This window comes from Arachis stenosperma, chromosome 9 (genome assembly GCF_014773155.1).
Source record: "Arachis stenosperma cultivar V10309 chromosome 9, arast.V10309.gnm1.PFL2, whole genome shotgun sequence".
NCBI classification, from domain to species: domain Eukaryota; kingdom Viridiplantae; phylum Streptophyta; class Magnoliopsida; order Fabales; family Fabaceae; genus Arachis; species Arachis stenosperma.
In genome coordinates, this window is record NC_080385.1 from 114,835,543 (window position 1) to 114,855,986 (window position 20,444).

At 31.0% G+C, this 20,444-nt stretch overlaps 2 protein-coding genes across 2 annotated transcripts; both read right to left on the bottom strand.

The window, feature by feature from the left end:
• Positions 1 to 7,238: 7,238 nt before the first annotated feature.
• LOC130949831 (uncharacterized) lies at positions 7,239 to 7,670 on the bottom strand. Its single transcript, XM_057878450.1, has one exon. The coding sequence runs from the start codon at positions 7,668 to 7,670 to the stop codon at positions 7,239 to 7,241; it is 432 nt and encodes a 143-aa protein (XP_057734433.1).
• A 7,405-nt stretch (positions 7,671 to 15,075) lies between these two features.
• On the bottom strand, positions 15,076 to 19,997 carry LOC130947525 (uncharacterized). Its single transcript, XM_057876223.1, has 3 exons — positions 19,721 to 19,997; positions 15,852 to 16,115; positions 15,076 to 15,382 (listed from the first exon to the last, which is right to left on the bottom strand). The coding sequence occupies exons 1-3, from the start codon at positions 19,886 to 19,888 to the stop codon at positions 15,101 to 15,103; spliced, it is 714 nt and encodes a 237-aa protein (XP_057732206.1). The 5' UTR covers positions 19,889 to 19,997; the 3' UTR covers positions 15,076 to 15,100.
• Positions 19,998 to 20,444: the final 447 nt, after the last annotated feature.

Consider the following 20,444-nt stretch of genomic DNA (forward strand, 5'->3'; position numbering starts at 1 on the left):
ATGCAATGTTAGTCTAAAGCTTTAGTCTAAAGAAATTAGACATGGCTAGCCAAGCTTCAGCAGGACATTACATTCAAGAGCTAAATTGATGAGAATCAATCAGCTTTGGTGATGATAAGAACATCACCTTGAAACACTAGAATTCATTCTTAAGAACTCTGAAGATAAATACCTAATCTAAGCAACAAGATGAACCATCAGTTGTCCATACTCGAACAATCCCCGGCAACGGCGCCAAAAACTTGGTGCACAAAATTGTGATCACTACAATTTCGCACAACTAACCAGCAAGTGCACTGGGTCGTCCAAGTAATAAACCTTACGCGAGTAAGGGTCGATCCCACGGAGACTGTTGGTATGAAGCAAGCTGTGGTCACCTTGTAAATCTTAGTCAGGCAGACTCAAATGGGTATAGATGATGAATAAAACATAAAGATAAAGATAGAGATACTTATGTATTCCATTGGTGAGAATTTCAGATAAGTGAATGGAGATGCTTTGTCCCTTCCGTCTCTCTGCTTTCCTACTGTCTTCATCCAATCCTTCTTACTCCTTTCCATGGCAAGCTTATGCAAGGGTTTCACCGTTGTCAGTGGCTACCTCCCATCCTCTCATTGGAAATGTTCAACGCACCCTGTCACGGCACGGCTATCCATCTGTCGGTTCTCAATCAGGCCGGAATAGAATCCAGTAATTCTTTTGCGTCTGTCACTAACGCCCCGCCCTCAGGAGTTTGAAGCACGTCACAGTCATTCAATCATTGAATCCTACTCAGAATACCACAGACAAGGTTAGACCTTCCGGATTCTCTTGAATGCCGCCATCAGTTCTTGCCTATACCACGAAGACTCTGATCTCACAGAATGGCTGGCTCGTTTGTCAGGCGAGCACTCGGTTGTCAGGCGATCAACCATGCATCATGTATCAGGAATCCAAGAGATATTCACCCAATCTAAGGTAGAACGGAGGTGGTTGTCAGTCACACGTTCATAGGTGAGAATGATGATGAGTGTCACGGATCATCACATTCATCAAGTTGAAGAACAAGTGATATCTTGGAACAAGAACAAGCGAAATTGAATAGAAGAACAATAGTAATTGCATTAATACTCGAGGTACAGCAGAGCTCCACACCTTAATCTATGGTGTGTAGAAACTCCACCGTTGAAAATACATAAGAACAAGGTCTAGGCATGGCCGTGAGGCCAGCCTCCCAAAGAGGGTTCAATCATAAAAACATGATCAAAAGCTCTCTCTTTACAATAGTAAAAGGTCCTATTTATAGGAAATTTGTAGCTTAAGAATTACAAAGATGAGTAAATGACATAAAAATCCACTTCCGGGCCCACTTGGTGTGTGCTTGGGCTGAGCAATGAAGCATTTTCGTGTAGAGACTCTTCTTGGAGTTAAACGCCAGCTTTTGTGCCAGTTTGGGCGTTTAACTCCCACTTTGGTGCCAGTTCCGGCGTTTAACGCTGGGAATTCTGAGGGTGACTTTGAACGCCGGTTTGGGCCATCAAATCTTGAGAAAAGTATGGACTATCATATATTGCTGGAAAGCCCAGGATGTCTACTTTCCAACGCCGTTGAGAGCGCGCCAATTGGGCTTCTGTAGCTCCAGAAAATCCACTTCGAGTGCAGAGAGGTCAGAATCCGACAGCATCTGCAGTCCTTTTCAGTCTCTGAATCAGATTTTTGCTCAGATCCCTCAATTTCAGCCAGAAAATACCTGAAATCACAGAAAAACACACAACTCATAGTAAAGTCCAGAAAAGTGAATTTTAACTAAAAACTAATAAAAATATACTAAAAACTAACTAGATCATACTAAAAACATACTAAAAACAATGCCAAAAAGCGTATAAATTATCCGCTCATCAGTATCTTAGGTTTTGATTTTGACGATATATGTGTTGTTAGTGTGAGCCTTAGTGTTTGTTGGTGTTAGCTGAGGCTTTGAATCAAGCTTGGTGGCTTTGTTTTGGTGTTTGGTGCGTTTGGGAATCGGCCAAGGTATGGTTTCAGTTTTCTTTATGTAATATGTAATGTTTCTGGACACTTAGGCTAGTGACCCATAGGATAGGATTAAATTAAATTGGTTGTTGAGATTGTTGTATGATGATGATGTATAATGATTAGAGGATTTGAGTTGTTAAATGATGATTTATGATGAATTATGATGTTGTAATGATAATATGGTGTGAAATATTTAGATAGAGGTGAAATGGGATTGAGTGTGATGCTTGGTATTGGTAGATGATGAATATTGATGAATTGTGTTGATGGGTGTGAGATTTGAAAGTGGGTGTTGATGAGTTTCATAATGGACTTGGTTAATGTTAGTTTTTGTTCGGTAATGATTATTGGAATTGATGAGGAGTGTAGTGGTTGTTGTTGGTTGATGATGATTATGAGTGTTTAAGATGGTTTTCGATGTTGATAAATAAGAATTCCGATGGTGTTGAATGGTGTAATTAGGCTATTATAGATGGTTATGTTAGGAGGGAAATGGTATGGACCTTTATGTTATTTTGTTATTATTTGGGTTGTGATTGGTTTGGTTTGAATTGGGAATTTTGGTAAAGTTAAGGTTTTGAGACTTTTAGTAAAAATAAATTTTTGGTAATTTTTGTCTAATCATAACTTTTGCCACGGTTTTCAAAATTGATTGAATTTGAATCAGAATTAAATACTACTGAAAACCCTTCAATTTGATATAAAGTTTGTAAAATTTGGAATTTTGTAGAGGAAGTTATGATCATTCAAAGTTGGTGTTGAAAACTTGAAATTCTGCAAAGTTGCAGAATTCTGAGTTTTCTGGTATGTGCGCACGCATACTCTGCAAAAAATTGTGACCTGTGCGGACGCACATGCAAAGCCAAGCAATCTACTTACAGCACTGGCACAGCTAGTGCGCGCGCACGCCAATGAGAAATTGCAACCTGTGCGCACGCACACGTTGGGAAGGCCAGTTTGTTAGGGACGCTAGCACACCTTGTGCGAGCTTACAGACCTTATAAAAACATGTACCTGTGCGTACGCACATTCCTGTGCGTACGCACACTTTGAAAATTTTCCTAGGCGTGCACACGCACACGCCATGTTTCATAATTTTAAACCTTATTTTCAACTATTTCACCTTTCCAACAAGGTTGTAAGCTTCTATAACACCATTTTAAGGTTTTTGGGCTTAGATTTGAGTATGGGAATAAGGGAAATAGGCTAAGGGATTTAGTTGATGATTATATTGAAATGTTAGAGAATGGAGGTTTCGGTTTCTGATGTATTGATGTTGAGTTTGATTGAGAGAGAAGGAAGAGTAGTGAAATTGGTGAATGGCTAAGGTTGATGGAGTGAGTATGAGTGGAAGTGTGTTATGAGCAGTGGCCGATGAGATTGAATATGTAATTATACTATACATTGTTCTCCGTCGTAGGGGCTGTGGCAGAATCCCGCCTACGTTCGGATGTAAGAGTTGAAGCTGGGTTTCTCACTCATACTTTTCGCAACCAGAGGAAGGTGGTAGGGCACGTTCCCTCGAAATATTTCCCTCTAAAAGGAGAAGGTGATAGGGCACTTATCCCTCAAAATTATTCCTCTTGAAAATGCAACTTCTCTCTGATTGCAAGGTGGTAGGGCACTAACCCATAGAATCATGCGACAACTAGAGGAAGGTGGTAGGGCATGTTCCCTCGGAATATTTTCCTCTGAAAGGAGAAGGTGGTAGGGCACTCTCCCTCGAAATTTTCCTCCTTATGCGCAATAGAGAGACTAATCCGAGAGTTGTCGATCGGATTTGCTGTCGGGTTTGGCACAATAACCAACATGTGATATCACAGCCAATAGGACAGACATTCATCATGTGCATCTTGTATCTGCTTGCTTGCTTTGTTTACTTGAGTTTGCCTAATTGTATAACATGCTTACTTGCTTCTTGGATTACTTACTGTATATGAATATTATCTGTGTTTTACTTGCCTGCACTTATTGTGATTGCCTGGTGTTGAGGAGGTTAGGTAGGCGGTGGTGATGGGATCTCACGGAGGGAAGGTTGGCGATAGCTGTGAAATATAGCGATGTGACTAGTTTAGTTAGAATTCCCCTAAGATTAAATAACCTTGTTTTATGGTTTAAGTTCTTTTATTTATTTTGCTCTAAGCTTGAATACCAGTATGTGATGTGGAGTTCTAGGATTGCCCTCGGTGTCCCGGGGCCTTACATCTTACATCATTGGGCACTGTTACCATACTGAGAACCTTCGGTTCTCATTCCATACTTTGTTGTTGTTTTTCAGATGCAGGTCATATTCTACTTCGGTGAGATTGCGGATATGGTGACAGAGCGAAGTATGGTTCCTCCTTGGTTTAATTTACATTACTTTGTTATAGTTACTCTCACATCTTTTGTGTTTTAACTTTATGGCCTTAGAGGCTTATTTGAGAGATTGGTTGTATACGCTGTTTTAATTCTCAAACTCTGTATAACTCTATTTGTAACTAGTCGGCTTAAACTCCGCAAGCTGCGGCTAGTTTCCTATGTTTATATTACTATATATATACATTTGTTCTATTCTCTTGCACTTATATCTTGTATCTTGTGGTTAGTTTTGTGTGAACGTTTTGCACTTCTGAAATTCTATTTTTGAGTTCACTCCTTCATCAGGCTTCTAGATTATATTATTTCTTTCTATATATAAATATGTATAAGCCGTAGAATTTTCATAACCTCTGATTAACCTTTACCTTACAGCTAGAGGTAAAGTTTAGGGTAATTGGGGTGTTACATCTAACACGTAGATCATGAACTTCTCACTATAACAATTCATTCATTAATTCCAAGTTCAACCTAAATCACACAAAAACTTATACATTTCAATCACAATCATTGCTTGTCAATTTCTCATCATCAACACTTATCCACAACAATAATCATCATGAACCCTCATCAATATCAACAATCATCAATATTTATCATCAATCATCAATAATATCAATATTCACCATCAATCATCAACAACATCAGTCCAATCCTATCCTAAGGTCCACTAGCCTAAGTTGCCTACAACATTATATATTATTTAAAAAAATCAAAATCATACCTTAGCCGATTCTCACACAAGCTCAAAACACCAAAAATATCTCCAAACAAGCTTCCAAAGCTCAGCCACCACTGTAACTCAAATCCAAATGCTCTAAATCCACTAAGTTAACTCCAACTAACAAGAGTTCAAAGCTAATACATATAATTTATGGAAAATAAATCCTAGAGTTCACAAAATCAGTAATCGACAAGATTTTAGGGTTTTCTTACCTTACCCGATATGAATTGGGATAAAACCCAACAATTATCTGATGCTAAATGTCACCTAAACAACCAAAATCACAAAGAGCCTCAAAACCCAAAAGCCATTTTCGAGTTTGATATAAGATAGAGAAAAGGAGTATGGAATTTGAGTTTTTACCAAATTTGTTTAGATAAAATCGAAGAGTTCGACGAGGGTTTCGCGTGGCCGCAAACGACATGTAACTCAGAGCTCCGGTGAGACAGATATTGGAAAATGAAAAAGAAGGTGAATAGTGATAATGGAATTCTCTTCTCCCTTCTAATTCAGCAACCCTCTCCTTCTCAAAGTGTTGAATGTGGCTGAAATGACCTCATTAAAGGGTATATATATGTTGGGTCCAACTTGGGCCTGGCCAACTGCTTAGTGTTTTTGGTTCGTTTGATCTAACTTTGGGCCAAAACTTTTAGAATTAGCGTCCGATTTTTAATTCTAATTATTTTTCTAAGAATTTCTGCCATTTTTATTACTCGTACACAGTATTGGATAGACTTAAGGCGATACTGTCGATTACATTATTGATACGCATTTTTACGCAATTTTTCACAAAAAATTATATTTTCCCATTAAAAAAAATTCGCTGAATCCAAATTTCACCTTCAAATTTTTAAATTAATATTTCTAAATTTTTGGACCTATTCTAAACACTTAAAATTATTATTTTATTTTAATGAAATAGTTAATAACTTTCGATTCTTACATGTATGTAGTTAAGGTTAGGCAAAATAAAAAAAGAAAAATATTAAGTAGAGTGGGTCTCATAATTTTATTTATTTACTTCTCTCTTTCTTTTTTTAGTTATTATAAATATGTGAGTTTAATTTTAATGCACTGACAATGTAAAATGTTTTATACATTTGTGCAATTACATCCGTCATTTTGGATGACCATTCACGCGGTCCATGAAAATGAAAATAATTATTATTTTTAATAATGTGACATTACATGATTAGATGTAGAGAGTCACTCAGATAAAGATGTCTAAAATGTCTTTTTTTAAATATTTATTTTAGGAATTAAAATTTAATACATATAATCGATTAAATCGTGTTATTTTTGTCAAAATTAGGCCAGGAAAATTAATTTGATAGAAAAAATAGTAAATTAAATTTTGAATTGGTCTAAATTAATATTATTTTTTATAGAAAATTACTACAATATCTTTGTTATAGAAAATGACTAAAATACTCATATTATATATATTAATTTTGAGAATCCTAAACAGGGGCAGAGCTAGACTATCTATTTAGAGGGGGCGGTGTTTAATAATTTACTAAAAATATTTTATATTACTATTTCTATTGATAAAATTAAAAAAATTAAATATATAATCTCAATCAAAGTAAGACAATAATATATAAAAGTTACCACTTACAGTTTTGTATCATGAAAAGGCTATTCGACGTTTTTTTCTATTTTTAAAATCATCTATAATTGAATTTGTATCGAAAATAGCTGCTAATTCTTTTTCTATATAGATGACCAAATTGTATGCAAGAAATTCATCTGACATCTTACTTTTGAGTCTTGTCTTAACAATTTTCATTGTTGAAAATGCTCTTTCTGTTGTTGCTGTAGACACTGGTAGAGTCAAAACAAGACGTATTAATCTATCAACCATGTGATAAGTTCTTGATTTTCCCGTTTCTTGCAACTTCTTGCATAATTAAGAAAGTATACCAATGCCTTTCAAATGATTTGGTATATCATGCTGATAATGTTGCAACTGAGATTTCAAAATATTCAGCTCATCAGAAGGAAAGTTAAGGGGATAAAACTTCTCTGCTAACTTGCTAATTTCTTCAATATTAAATTATTTGAAATTGTCCTTAGGATCCAAAGCACAACTCAAAGTCAAAAGCTCTATTATTTGCTCATTAAATCTACTATTCAACTCTTATATTTGAGAGTCAATTATTGCCAAGAATACATCTATTCGATAATGATGCTCAACTGTCACACTTGGTTGACGAGATCGACCTCTTCCAAAAACATATTGTGCACTCATATTACGGACTTTAATTTCATGCTTTTCACAAAAATCTTTAACATTTGCAAGAAAATTGCACCATCCACCATCTCTTAATTGCTGAAGAAGTAACTTTGATGTAGAAACAATATGCATTGCATTAAGAATATCTTGAGATTGTTGTTGCAGTGCTTGGCAAAGAACATTAGTGATTCCCATAATCTCTTTCGTCAAGTGCAAAGTGAAAACAAATTCAAATGACAATAATATTTTACTAACACCATAAGCGTCACCTCTTTGTGCATAAGTTGTCCCGTCTTCAATGATATTATTGAGAACAATGTTGGTAGCAGTAAACATTTTTACCAAACTGCAAATAGAATTAAAGTGAGAGCTTCATCGAGTATCCCCAGCTCTTTGTAAAGTGCTTATTTGATTTGCACCTTTGCCTGTTTCTAATTCATTTTGAGCAACCAAGTTTGTATTTTCAATTGCTTGAGCTTCTTGTAATTGATCATGTCTTTTTGAAGAAGCACTAACAATAGTGACAATAGAGTTTAATTGAGTAAAAAATTCTTGAATTTGAAGTACCTCTCTTGAAGCTGCCACCAATGCTAATTGTAACCTATGAGCAAAACAATGTACATAATATGCTTGAGGAGAATCTTTAAGAAACAAAGCTTGCAAACCATTCCCCTCACCCCGCATGTTGCTAGCACCATCATACCCTTGACCCCTAATATTTTCAACTTGGAGATTATAATGAGAAAGGACAGTAATCAATTCTTTCATTAAAGTTGTTGCACAAGTATCAGTGACATGCACAAGATCAAAGAATCTCTCTTTAACAAAACCATCTAGAGTAACAAATCTCAAAACAATGGCTATTTTCTCCTTTTTAGATTCGTCTCTAGCTTCATCAATAATAATACAAAATTTGGCATCTCCAATCTCTTCTCTAATTGAATTTCTCACCTTAGTAGCAGGAATATGTAGAATTTCTTTTTGGACATCATTTGAAATATACTTAGCATTTTTTGGAGCATTTTCCAAAACATTCTTTTTCACTCTTTCACTGTAAGATCCCAAAAATTTTAACATTTCCAAAAAGTTACCTCTGTTGCTTGAACTTTGGCTTTCATCATGTCCTCTGTATGCCAACCTTGAAATGTCAACCATCTAATGCAATCTATAGATGCTCCTAGTCGAATTCGATTATTTTCAATCTCTTCTGATGTTTGCTTATGAAGAAGTCTATCGATATGTTGTGATTGTTTCATTAAATCATCACATGATTTCAGCGCCTTATGATGGAATGAGTTGGGACCTTTGCCAATGTGATTCAAAAGAGCACATTCTTTTCCACTATTTACTTGCTTCCAATTCCTAAAACCATTCTCAATAAAAGCATTTGAACACGTATTGATTGAAGGTTCCTTAGCAAAAAGAAAGCATAGAAAACAATATGAGAAATTCTCCACATACAAGCATTTTTTTATACAAGTCATTTATATTAACGCCCTTCGAACCGTTTTCACTGCACCTCCTTCTTCTTCTTGCTGCACGTTCTTCTTCCTCTTCCTCTTCTTTTTTTCTTTCGTTTCTTGCCTTCTCTTTCTCCTTCTTCAACCGTTATTGCACGTTTTCACTGCACCTTCTTCTTCTTCTTCTTCTTCTTCTTCTTCTTGCTGCACGCTCTTCTTCCTCTTCTTCTTCTTCTTCTTCTTCTTTTCTTCCGTTGCTTGCCTTCTCTTTCTCCTTCTTCATTTATGTACTTTTCTCTCTGTTTTCTTTCTTCGTTATTCTCGATTTCCATTGTTTTTTGACATCAAGCTCTGAAATCGTTTTTGAAGAAGAAGAAGCAGCAGAAGATGAGAAGGAGAAAGAGAAAGAGTTCTGAATTATGCATAAGGTGTATTTCAATGAATTTTGGGTGTATTTCTTAAATTCTTTGGGTGTAGTTTTGTAATCCTTTAGGTGTATTTCTGTAATCCTTTGGGTGTATTTCTACAATCCTTTGGGTGAATTTCTGTAACCGTTTGGGTGTATTTCTGTAATCCTTTGGGTGTATTCTTGTAACTGTTTGGGCGTATTTTTGTAATCGTTTGGGTGTATTTCTGAAGTTCCATTATCTTCAAATTTGGCAAGAAACTCGTTTTCATGGAGGAAGAAGAAGAGTCGTTCATAATGCATGGTGAGTAGCGCGCTTTGGAAACAGGAAGTGGTTGAATAACGTGCGTTTATTTACTCTTAAATGTGGGAGTATAATGCGTGTGTTTTGTTGGGCTTGTGCCAACTTGTAAGACTTGTAAGCCTAAAAAACTTGTATGTGTAGCAGGCCTCAAACAATATATAGCATCATCTTCTATAGAATATTCTAACCAAGATGGAAACAATTTAAACCATGAAGCTTGAAAGTGACCATGACTTTTATCACCAGAAAATGGATAATTATCAATAATTGGTTGATTTGGCCCAACTTTAATATAAGCCCAACGAATTTCATCTCTTTGATATAGAGGAAACTTCCAAATTATTGGTCGCATTTCAGGATCTCTTTCCAAACGAAAAACATCCAGTTGATTTGGAAGAAGTCGAGGACGCTTTGAGCTATTCAATGGAGAACTTGAAGTAATGAAATTTGATGACCCCTCAAGTGTTGGAGTAGTAATAGTAGAAGCATCTTCATTCTCTTGATCTTTTCTTCTAAAAGATGTATCAATGATTTTGAACTTCCTCATAATTCAAATGGCAAATAAGTTCCTATAATTAAAAATATATTTAGCAAAAAGTGTAAATTACAATTTAGATCTTTATAAAATATAAAAATTATATTTCAATTCAAAATAAGATATTAAAATTTAGAATAATAATACTAATATTGTAGTATAAATAATATAAAATTATAATTAAATAGTTAAATAATAAAAAAAACTAAATATACAAAATAACATATAATAACAAAAACTTAATTAACAAATAATAATAAATTAAGTAAATAACTAAATATATAAAAAAAACATAAAAAAAATTAGACAAAACTAACAAAAAAATAATAATAGAAAAGTCAATAGTTCAATAATTTTCTTAAAATAAAAAAATAAAAATATAACCTTTTTTGAGAAATAAGAGTGAAGAATCACTTGTTGAATTACTATCTTTTTTTTAATCTGCAAAAAAAAAATAAAAATAAGAGTCAAAGAGATAAAAGATAAGAAGATTAAAAAGATAAAGAAGAAGAAGAATAGAAAAAGTCAAAAATTGTTACCTGCAAAGTAAAAGTGAAAAGTGTAGGAATAAAAAAAGAAATTGAAAAAGTATGCGAACAAAGAGAAAGAGGGGGCTGGCAAATAGGAAATAGGTTATTAGGCTAGTTTTTTTTTTATGAATTAAGGGGGGAATAATACGAGAAAAAAAGGGGAGGGAGCTGAGAAATAAAAACAGAGGGAACAAGACTATTTTTTTTAATGAAAATTTATTAGTATGTACCTTTGCCCCTTATCCTAAATTTTAACTTTTTATTTTTCTACCGTCATAAGGTTAGGATTTAGATATAAAGATTAGGATATATATATATAATATTAATTTTTTATAATAAAGATATTATAGTTATTTTTTATTAAAAATAATATTAATTTAGACTGGTTTAAGATTTAATTCACCATTTTTCGGTTAAATTAATTTGTCTGACCTAATTTTAACAAAAATAATATGATTTAATCGATTATATATATTAAATTTTAATTACTAAAAAATATCTTTAAAAAAAGATGTTTAGAGGTCTTTATCTAAGAAATCCCCTTAAATATATGTATAAAATTTACCGTGTACTAAAATTAAATTCTATATTAATTATATTATTACCACTTATCTAATGATGAGAAACAAAGGATCACAGTTTATAAACATTTAATCATTTCATCAATATCATTCAAAATTTACTAAATCATATCCCATCACTCTTGTGTTTTACATTTGCAATGTTTGTTTAAATTAAATCTAAAATGTATATTCTACCCTTCTTAAAATCTTTTAAACTATCAAACTTTGCTCCTAAAATTTAAATACATTTTACTACCATAAATAAATAAATAACAAACACAAAGAAATCACAACCATATCCACCCCCACCCTTTGGCACCTCTATCTTCAAATTGGCCCGACCCAATCAATCCATCATAAACAAACAAAAGTGAATACCTCATCCGATCCTGATAATTATCTCGAAAGGACAATGAGGTTCCGAAAAAAAAAACACTCAATCCAGCTTCTGATATTTTTTTTTTTTGGAACTAATTAGCCCCTGTGCCAAAAAAAATAACCTGAATTTTTTTTTTGCACAGGGGCATCATTGTCCTTTCGAAGTAATTGTCAGAGACCGGGTTAGATTTTTTTCGTTAAGGGTCTCGTTGTCTTTCGAAATAATTGTCGGGTGCTATTTTGAGTTTTATTCAACAAAGGAATATTTAACTCACAAAAATAAAAACTAAACTGGTTAATGCTCAGAAACTCAGGCTAAAAACTCTTATTGCCATGGTGTTGTCTTGAAAACAATCAAAGGCCTAAAATACAAGTCCAGAATTTTGCTAGCATAATTTTTCCTAAAGAAACAAATTAACAAAGGGAGTCATCACATGAGCACACTTAACACATCTTCTCACACTCTAAACACACCCATAATCTGTCCCCTGTTGCCGTCGCGGCCTTCTACACTGGACTCGTTGCCAAACAAAAATAATGTTACAAGCAAAAGACCTAAAAAGTAGTTATATACATATGTTGATATATATATATTAATCAAATTGATGTTTTACCTACAATTATAAGGATATTTGAAGTCACTTTTAACAATTATTCAATATTATTTTTTTAAAATTAATAAATATATACCACGATAAGCCATTAAAGCAGAGAGTGACGAACAATATAATACTGTTGTTCTGTCGGCAAAATACTCTTGAATCTTTTTCCATACTTCATATGCATGTGTAGTCAATCATTCTGATCTTAATTAAAAGAAGCATCTATCGATTGCAGGAGCCAAGTTGTGAGAAAAATTATCATGGAGCTTCCATTTCTTAAAGATCTTGGTGACTGTATTTGTCAATCTATTAGCTTCTGTTTCAAATTTTTCTGAAACTGCATCTTTCCATGGATGATCCCCAAGATCATTTTCTCCAATTGTGAAGAGAGCAAGTTGTTGCATGCAATGTAAGAAGAACAATGTTAGATGGCCAGAAAATATTATTATTTTTAGTTCTGTATTTGATCAGTAATAATTTTAACTAAGATTTTGTATATAAAAAGTATAAAATTTATACTTATATTTATTAAAATTTATATACATTAATTAATATAGAATTTGTATATATGTTTAGAATTTGTATATATTAATTAATAAAATTTAATATTTATACTGATTAAATAATAACTAAAAATACTAAAAATGGCTAATTCTAAGAGTTTCTTTACTTCATCAAGTGTGTTTCTAATAGGTAAGATTTTATGAGTACAAAGATTACGAGAGGGTAGTGTGGTCTCCATAGATTTAGGATTATTTAATTTAAATCAGAAATAGAATTGGAATCAAGATTGAAATTAGAATCTTGTTCCGATGTCATGATTGGTGCCAGAAATTAAGGGAGGAGGTGGATTGTAAAGGAAAAATGCAGAATGAATTCAGCAAATTAAAATTGAAGAATTAAGGAGGAAAATAGATTACGAATATTACTTGTATTATGATCATATTTTCCAATTGTACAAATTAAACTACAATTATATATATATATATATATATATGATAAAGAAGCATAAGATAATAACTACCCTAATAGAAAAGTAGTTAGTACGATTATTATCTAAATCATAATTGATATTAGAGTGAGTTATTTATCACTTAAATTACGTTATCTAAAGCATTCTTCTATACAATACATTGTACCCTTTAATGAAGAGTGAAGATTAGTCTTTTTATAATAACAAAAATCACAAACAAAATCACCTACAATACATATATATTTTTAATGGAAAAGTATATGGAACTAAGAGGTTACTAACAAAAAACTAAACAAAATTACATTAATTTATATTAATAATTAATTTTAAATTTTTTAAATTTAAAATTTAAAAAATTTAAAATTAATTAAGTAAACCTAATTAAAATCTATAAAAACAACATTCCTCTTCTTTCTCACATTAACCTACTAACCTCCAACAATCACACACACAGATCTCTCTCTCACCGTCAGGCCCTCTCCGCCTCCTCACCGCGACCCACACCCTCCTCTCCTCCCCTTCCTCCGCCCTCAACAACTTCGTCACCCTCTACCGCCTCTCCCTCGCCCCTGATTTCCACACCTTCTCTTTTGCGTTCAAGGCATATTCCCTCCTCCCTTCTTCTTCTTCCATCTCCATCGCCCTCTCGCTATACTCTTAGGCCTTCAAATTCGGCTTTCTTGCCGATCCTTTCTCCCTCAACGTCCTCATATGCGTTTACTCCTTCTATCGTTGCGTCCACGGTGCCACAAGCTGTTCAACGAGAGTTCTCACAGGGATGTTGTCTCTTATAAGGCCATGGTTTATGGATTCGTTAAAATTGGTGAGACTACGCACGCGTGGGAACTATTCGACGAAATGCCAGAACGAGAAAAATATAAAAAAAAACATTCATTTAATATGAAAAAAACATCCTAATACTTAATAAAAGAAATATCTAGTTATATTTTAGTAAAAATAATTAAATATCTATAAAATTTTAAAAAAAATATAAAATTTTTAAAGAAATAGAGACATTCATATTTGCAACACAAAAAAATTCGAAAAATATATAAAAGAACATCTATTTAGTATGAAAAAGAAACATTCTGATACTTAGCAGAAGAAACATCCATATATATTAACTCGTAGAAATTTTGGATTCACTCAAAGGTATTTTGACTGATTTTTTGCTAATACCCTTTTAGTTCCCCAGTATTACTCATTTTTAATAAATTTAGTAATGAGAATGTTTATTTTTTATCAAAAAATATTTTATTTGAATCTCACTTTTCCTAATATAATAGTAGAATAAAGAACAAAATAACAATAGAGTAATACTAGAGAACTAATATTGTAGTGGTCAATTTTAACTAATATTATAGTAAGATCGATGTCAAATAAACAATTTTTCTGTCTTATTATCTTTAACTATCGCAAAACACCGCCGGAGTATGTAGAGGATGGCACTACTATATATTGTTTTTATTAATGCCTAATCTACAAAAGTAATCAATAGAACATAGAACATTTCGTGCCATTAGAGAGGAAAAAGCTTTGATTATATATATGAACATGACTCAAAAGATTAGTAATAGTAATCATAATCAAAGACTAGGAAAAAATCCCTCTGAATTATTTTTGAGTAAAGCACTTCAAAATGTGAATTACAAACTACTTTACAACACAAAGTTGTGGATGATGGACCTAATAACGTGCATACACATTTTTATATATATTTCCCATCTATGTCATATTCTTAACCTAAGAATAACTAAATTCTTACATAACCCGAGAATATATACCATTCACTACACAACCATGCATTCCTTAACTGATATATATTACGTGAGATTTTTTTTTTCTTTTTTCAAAATAAATATGATATTGTTATGTTCACATTTTTATCATGTGAATATGACAAATTCCGTTCATCTTGAATGAACAAAACTTTTGTCTTACTATCGAATTATGGAACGATATTTTTTTGTTAATCTAATAATTACCACGATTGACAGATTGATCGATTCATCAAATTAAACATAGCCATCTCCTTTGTCACAAGTACTCCTCACCACTGCCTTATTACCCTTGGCATCACCACACACAAAATCAAGATTGTATAGCACAGGCAACATAGCAACAGAGCTCAAGAAAACAAGAACAGGGCCAAAAATCCAAAGTACCAGCGGCACCGCCGAGTAGAACAGCCTGTTGCCCACGGTGTTCAAGATTGTCCCCTTCTCCAACAGATCACTTAAATATTCCGGTGTCACCATTGACACCACATCTTGAGGTGTACATATGAGCATGCTAACCTATGTCGCATTAATACCACTACAAGTATTAATTTCATTATAAGGAAATAATACTCAATATCTATATACATATAATTATTACATTAAAAAAATACTATTCATATGCCAAATAACTTTGACATTTGTATAAAAATGCAATTGTTATTAATTAATCGTATATTTAAATTATTTTTAAATTAATAAAACAAATAAAATTCATATTTGATTGGTAAGAAAATACTAATATCAAGCAGTATTTATTACAAAAAGTATAGACATAGCAGAATTGTATCTAATATTATCCAAATTTTTCATTAGTAATTAAGAATAAAAATACTATATGCACACAAAATCAAACATTAAATTAATTATTATGTATTTATGTATAAATATAAATATTGTTTAATTTATTTTCAATATGTATTTTACATTTTAACATATATTTTATAAGAAAATATTTGTAGGTCGAAATAACTAGTTAGTAGCTAACCTGGTTGAGGAATCTAATTGAGAGAGTGTGGCAGACAAATGAGAACAAGAATAGTGTAAGGAGTGTGACGTATTTGAGTGCTACCATGAACTCGCTGTGAGCTCCATAAACGGCGTCGTTTAGAGGCTTCTTTATGCTGTATGTACTGCTTATGACTGCGGCCAAGCCTGCTGAGAGGAGAATGGATGTTGTGGCCATAAGAGTTGACCCCATTATTAGATTCCGAAGAGTTTGGACTGCTAAGATGTTCTTCTTTTCAATGTCCTGTGTCATGTTAATTGATTTTGTCAAATTACTTACGAAATTCTTTTAAGATAGAAAGATTTGGTATTATAATTCAAATATATTAAGTGTACATTCAAAATTAGTCATCAAATTAATTATTCATATATAATAGATATTAAAATAAAAAATATATATTAAAAATAAATTAAATAATATATATATTTATATACAAATATATAATGACTAATTTTTATTATATATATAATATTTTGTTTTAATTTTTTTTCCAAAAACATCTTTTATCATATAAAAATTATTTAATTTATCAAAGAACTAGTTAATGTTCACATTCTATATATATTCCCTCATATTTTCAGGTTTTAGGTCATATATACATTTATATGGTTTAATGTTCAACAAATTAATTTATTTAAGTTCTAAAGAGTTTTCTTTTATCTTCCCTATACTCGTGCAGTAGTATACTTAAATAAAAAATGTGCTGAGAGAGATACCAATAATATATTTTAATAAGTCAAATTAACTAAATTATTAGTATAATTTAAGTATCAGTTATAAAAATTAAACTTGTTTACATTATATTTGAAAGCACAAATATATATAGTTCTTCACTTTACATTCCACCACTATACTATATTATGAAATAAATAACACAACTCTTACGTGAAACGATGTTTTATTCTAAAGTATCCGATCCACTCTTATCTAAAAGCACTAATAAGCAAGTAAGCAATAACCAGTATGGCTCATATAAAAATTAAATGAACAAATGAAACATAAAATAAGTGTGACCCACTTAGCATTATGGCCTAGAAAGATTTAAATTTACTTAACATTGTGGACTGCCGCCAGAAACGTGAATGACACTTTCTTTATCTTTATTTTAATTTTCTCAAATTTCAAATTATATTAAAGCCATCAGTAATAATAGTATATCTTACATGAGTTTCTAAAAACTGAGTATTTATTTTATACACAATAAAATTGAAAGTGATAAAAGAATAAAAAATTAAATGATAAAAAAGAACTAGTTAATTACATCATAATTTAACAATAACAAAATAGATCGAATAATTAAATATTGACATGTGGTACAATAATTTAGATGTTTAAAAAAAAATTCCTATATATTATAGACCACAAAATCAAAAGTGGAATCATCAAGTACTTTTCTCTGTATTAGTTACTAACCCACTTTCATATGCAGGTGTGGACCAGAACATGCTAAAGGCATTATATAGTGTCTTAGAAGAACATAATAATAACAAATAACAATAATATTCTCAAAAACCAAGGCCAGCCAATTGTATGCTGATTCTTTCGAATATTCATATTTGTAGGTTTGCCATTGCAAGATTCTACAATGATAAACATCACATCATGGACATACATGAACCAAAAATCCATTTACCCAAAATAAACAGTCATTTTATATATCCAAGTGATAGTCATTAACAAACTAGTAAAATCAAACTAAATCTCTTATATAAATATTTAAATCAAGCACGAGTCAAGTGCGTATTTAGGTCACAATAAGATAAACTACTTTATGATGAATACTTTTTTCGCAGTTAACGTATTTATGATCTAAAATATCTTGATTAGCGTGTGTGTAAATATATATTTTGTGAAGTGTCCAAACAGAAAATATATACCAATACAAAAAAATTCAATAAATTCATAAAAAATTAAAAAACATTAAAAACTATCACCAAAATTATCACAAATATAATTATTTATGTGTATTTTTTTATCAATTTATTTTTTTAAAAAATTAATTTTATAATATAATAATATTAAAATTTTTATGACTTAAAAATTTAAAATTTAATATTTGTTTATCTCAAAAAAAAAATAATTTTAACATAAGATAAATAAACATAAAAAACAAAAACTTACATAAACCTATAAATAATCGAAAATATTTGATAACTAAAAAAAATTAGTCAAAAATAATCATAACTTGTCTTATTTAATATTCATTGTTTGCTGCGAAAATTAATAAATGTTAAATAAGACAAGTTTTTTATATATGTATTAATGTTCAGTTTGGCTAGGTAGCCAAGATTTTATATCAGCAACTTTTTGCTAATATTATTATCTTATTGAAACAAGGAGTAAACTGATCATCCACAGGTGAGAATGAAGTTTGCATGCCCCTGCCGCTACTGGGGAATTGGATATAAATTAATAAGGTTTAGATCACTTCTATATACCTAAAGATTCCTATGATGCATAGTTACCTTTAATTTGAAAATATACTTTTGCAAAGTCGATCATTTACATCACAAACAGTGAAATTGCCGCTTTGCTTAAGCAAGGGGATGACATCAAATATATTAGAAGTCGCATGTTTGGTAGAAGATATACTTAGTACCAATTATATGGTACGGTATGAAAATATTTATGACATAAACTCTAGAGTTGAATATTATAAGTTTATGTATGTCATGATTTAAGTTAAAAAGAGAAAAAAAATGTGACTCTTAATAATACTACCATTAAATTAGTTTGGGTTTGAATTAAATCTATCAAGTCTAATATCAAAAGTAGGTAGATTATCAATCAAAATCGTTCTTTCAAGTACAAAGGTACGATTATAATAAACAAACGTTACCTAATAATATCAATTTATATACGTTTCAGTCTTTGGCTCCAACTTGGCCATGCAACATAAACAAAAACCCTTCGCCGAAGTAACAATAATATAATTATATAATAGTGATTATAGAAAGTTTAACAAAAATATTTAAGAGATAATAAAAAATTAACTCAAAACAATTTAAAATTATTTTTTGTTATTTTTTAATTATTATTTATTTTATTTTGTATTTTTTAATTACTATCGAAATAATGAAACAATATTAAATATATAATTATATAGGTTACATATAAAAGTAAAAGTTATTACTAAAAATAAGAAAGTGCTAATTCATTAGCTACTATTTACTGAAAAATCAATATTCAAAAATAGGATAGTAAATTAGAAGATATGCATACATATCATACACATAATCATGAAAATGGTCCCAACCAAAACAACATGTCAAAGTTAATTTGAAAGGAAACAATTTCCTTTTCAAAAAAGTTCAAGAACTAGTTTTATTTATTTATTTATTTATTTATTTTTACTAAAAATAAAAAACTCGAATCTGCAGCCTCTAAATGAATATGGAAAGACTATGTTATTTGAGTTATATCTCATTAACCAAAAACTAGTTATTTTAATTTATATTGACCAACACTTTTAATTAACAGTTCAATATTTTTAGTCTACCGGAATTATATCATATATTAATTAATATTTTTAAATATTATTAACAAATTACTAATTAAAAACAATAAATTATGTTAGCCATATTACATTGCCTTTTTCCTTTTGAATAGACTAAAACGATAGACACAGAAGTCTATGTCTCCGGGACCAAGAGCAATAAACGGTACAGTTTTTCACAAGAGAGCTCTTCAGAATTCAAACTACCACTTTTACTCTCTTTTGGAGTGAAAGTAGAGAATTATTTGATCATAGTATATAGATTTTGGGTAATTAATTATAATAATTAACTAAGGTGTTGATGGAGAAGGTTGGTAGCTATAGCAGTAAGAAGAGTGAGAGGAATAGGTACCTTGATCATGGCAGGGACCCAAAAGCGTCTAGCATGAGTATTGATTCCAATAATGGTGGAAGAAGGCTGTGTCCGAACCTTATGCCATAACCATACATGATAACCAATTGTTATCATAAATCCTAATGGCACCAATATCACATCCAAGTAATATTTCTTCCATTCCATCTTAATCTTCTTCTGATTTTCTTCTTGTGCTTAGCTTTCTCTCTCTTAATAAGAGATATATCCTCGCTGATTCTTTCTCACTTACACAAGAATATAGGTTTCGTCATGTTTTTGGGCTTAGTGGCTGCATTTATAAAGGCAAATATGTGTTAATAAATAAATAAAAAAGTAAGAAAATTAAAGTTGAAAAAATATATATTTAAAAGTTAGTGGAGGTTTGATACTTTCTCCTGTTATTCAACATCTGTTAGAGTGATTCATTGTATTATTACTGTTAAAGAAAGTCAGAAAATAATTTCACACTTAATGTAAGTTATGGTATATATAGGTTGAAGTTTTGTTTGGCCACAGAAAAAATAAATGTTAATTAAGACGAGAGATTTGTTTTGGTATACTTATTTATATTAAGATATGAAAAAATATATATAACTAATTTTTTAATTAGTTAATATTAATTAATTTTAGGTTTAAGATTTCTATTTTAGAGTGTAGGATTAAAAATTTATAATTTAAAATAAAAAATTTAAGATAAATAAAATATTTTAAAAAAATTAGT

Excerpts from the sequence above, each read along its gene's own strand:
- LOC130949831 (XM_057878450.1), bottom strand. The coding sequence starts at position 7,670 with ATGTTTACTGCTACCAACATTGTTCTCAATAATATCATTGAAGACGGG.
- LOC130947525 (XM_057876223.1), bottom strand. The coding sequence starts at position 19,888 with ATGGAATGGAAGAAATATTACTTGGATGTGATATTGGTGCCATTAGGA. Across the intron at positions 16,116-19,720 it reads GGGTCCCTGCCATGATCAAG|GACATTGAAAAGAAGAACAT; the intron begins GTACCTATTCCT and ends AACATGACACAG. Across the intron at positions 15,383-15,851 it reads CAATTAGATTCCTCAACCAG|GTTAGCATGCTCATATGTAC; the intron begins GTTAGCTACTAA and ends AATGCGACATAG.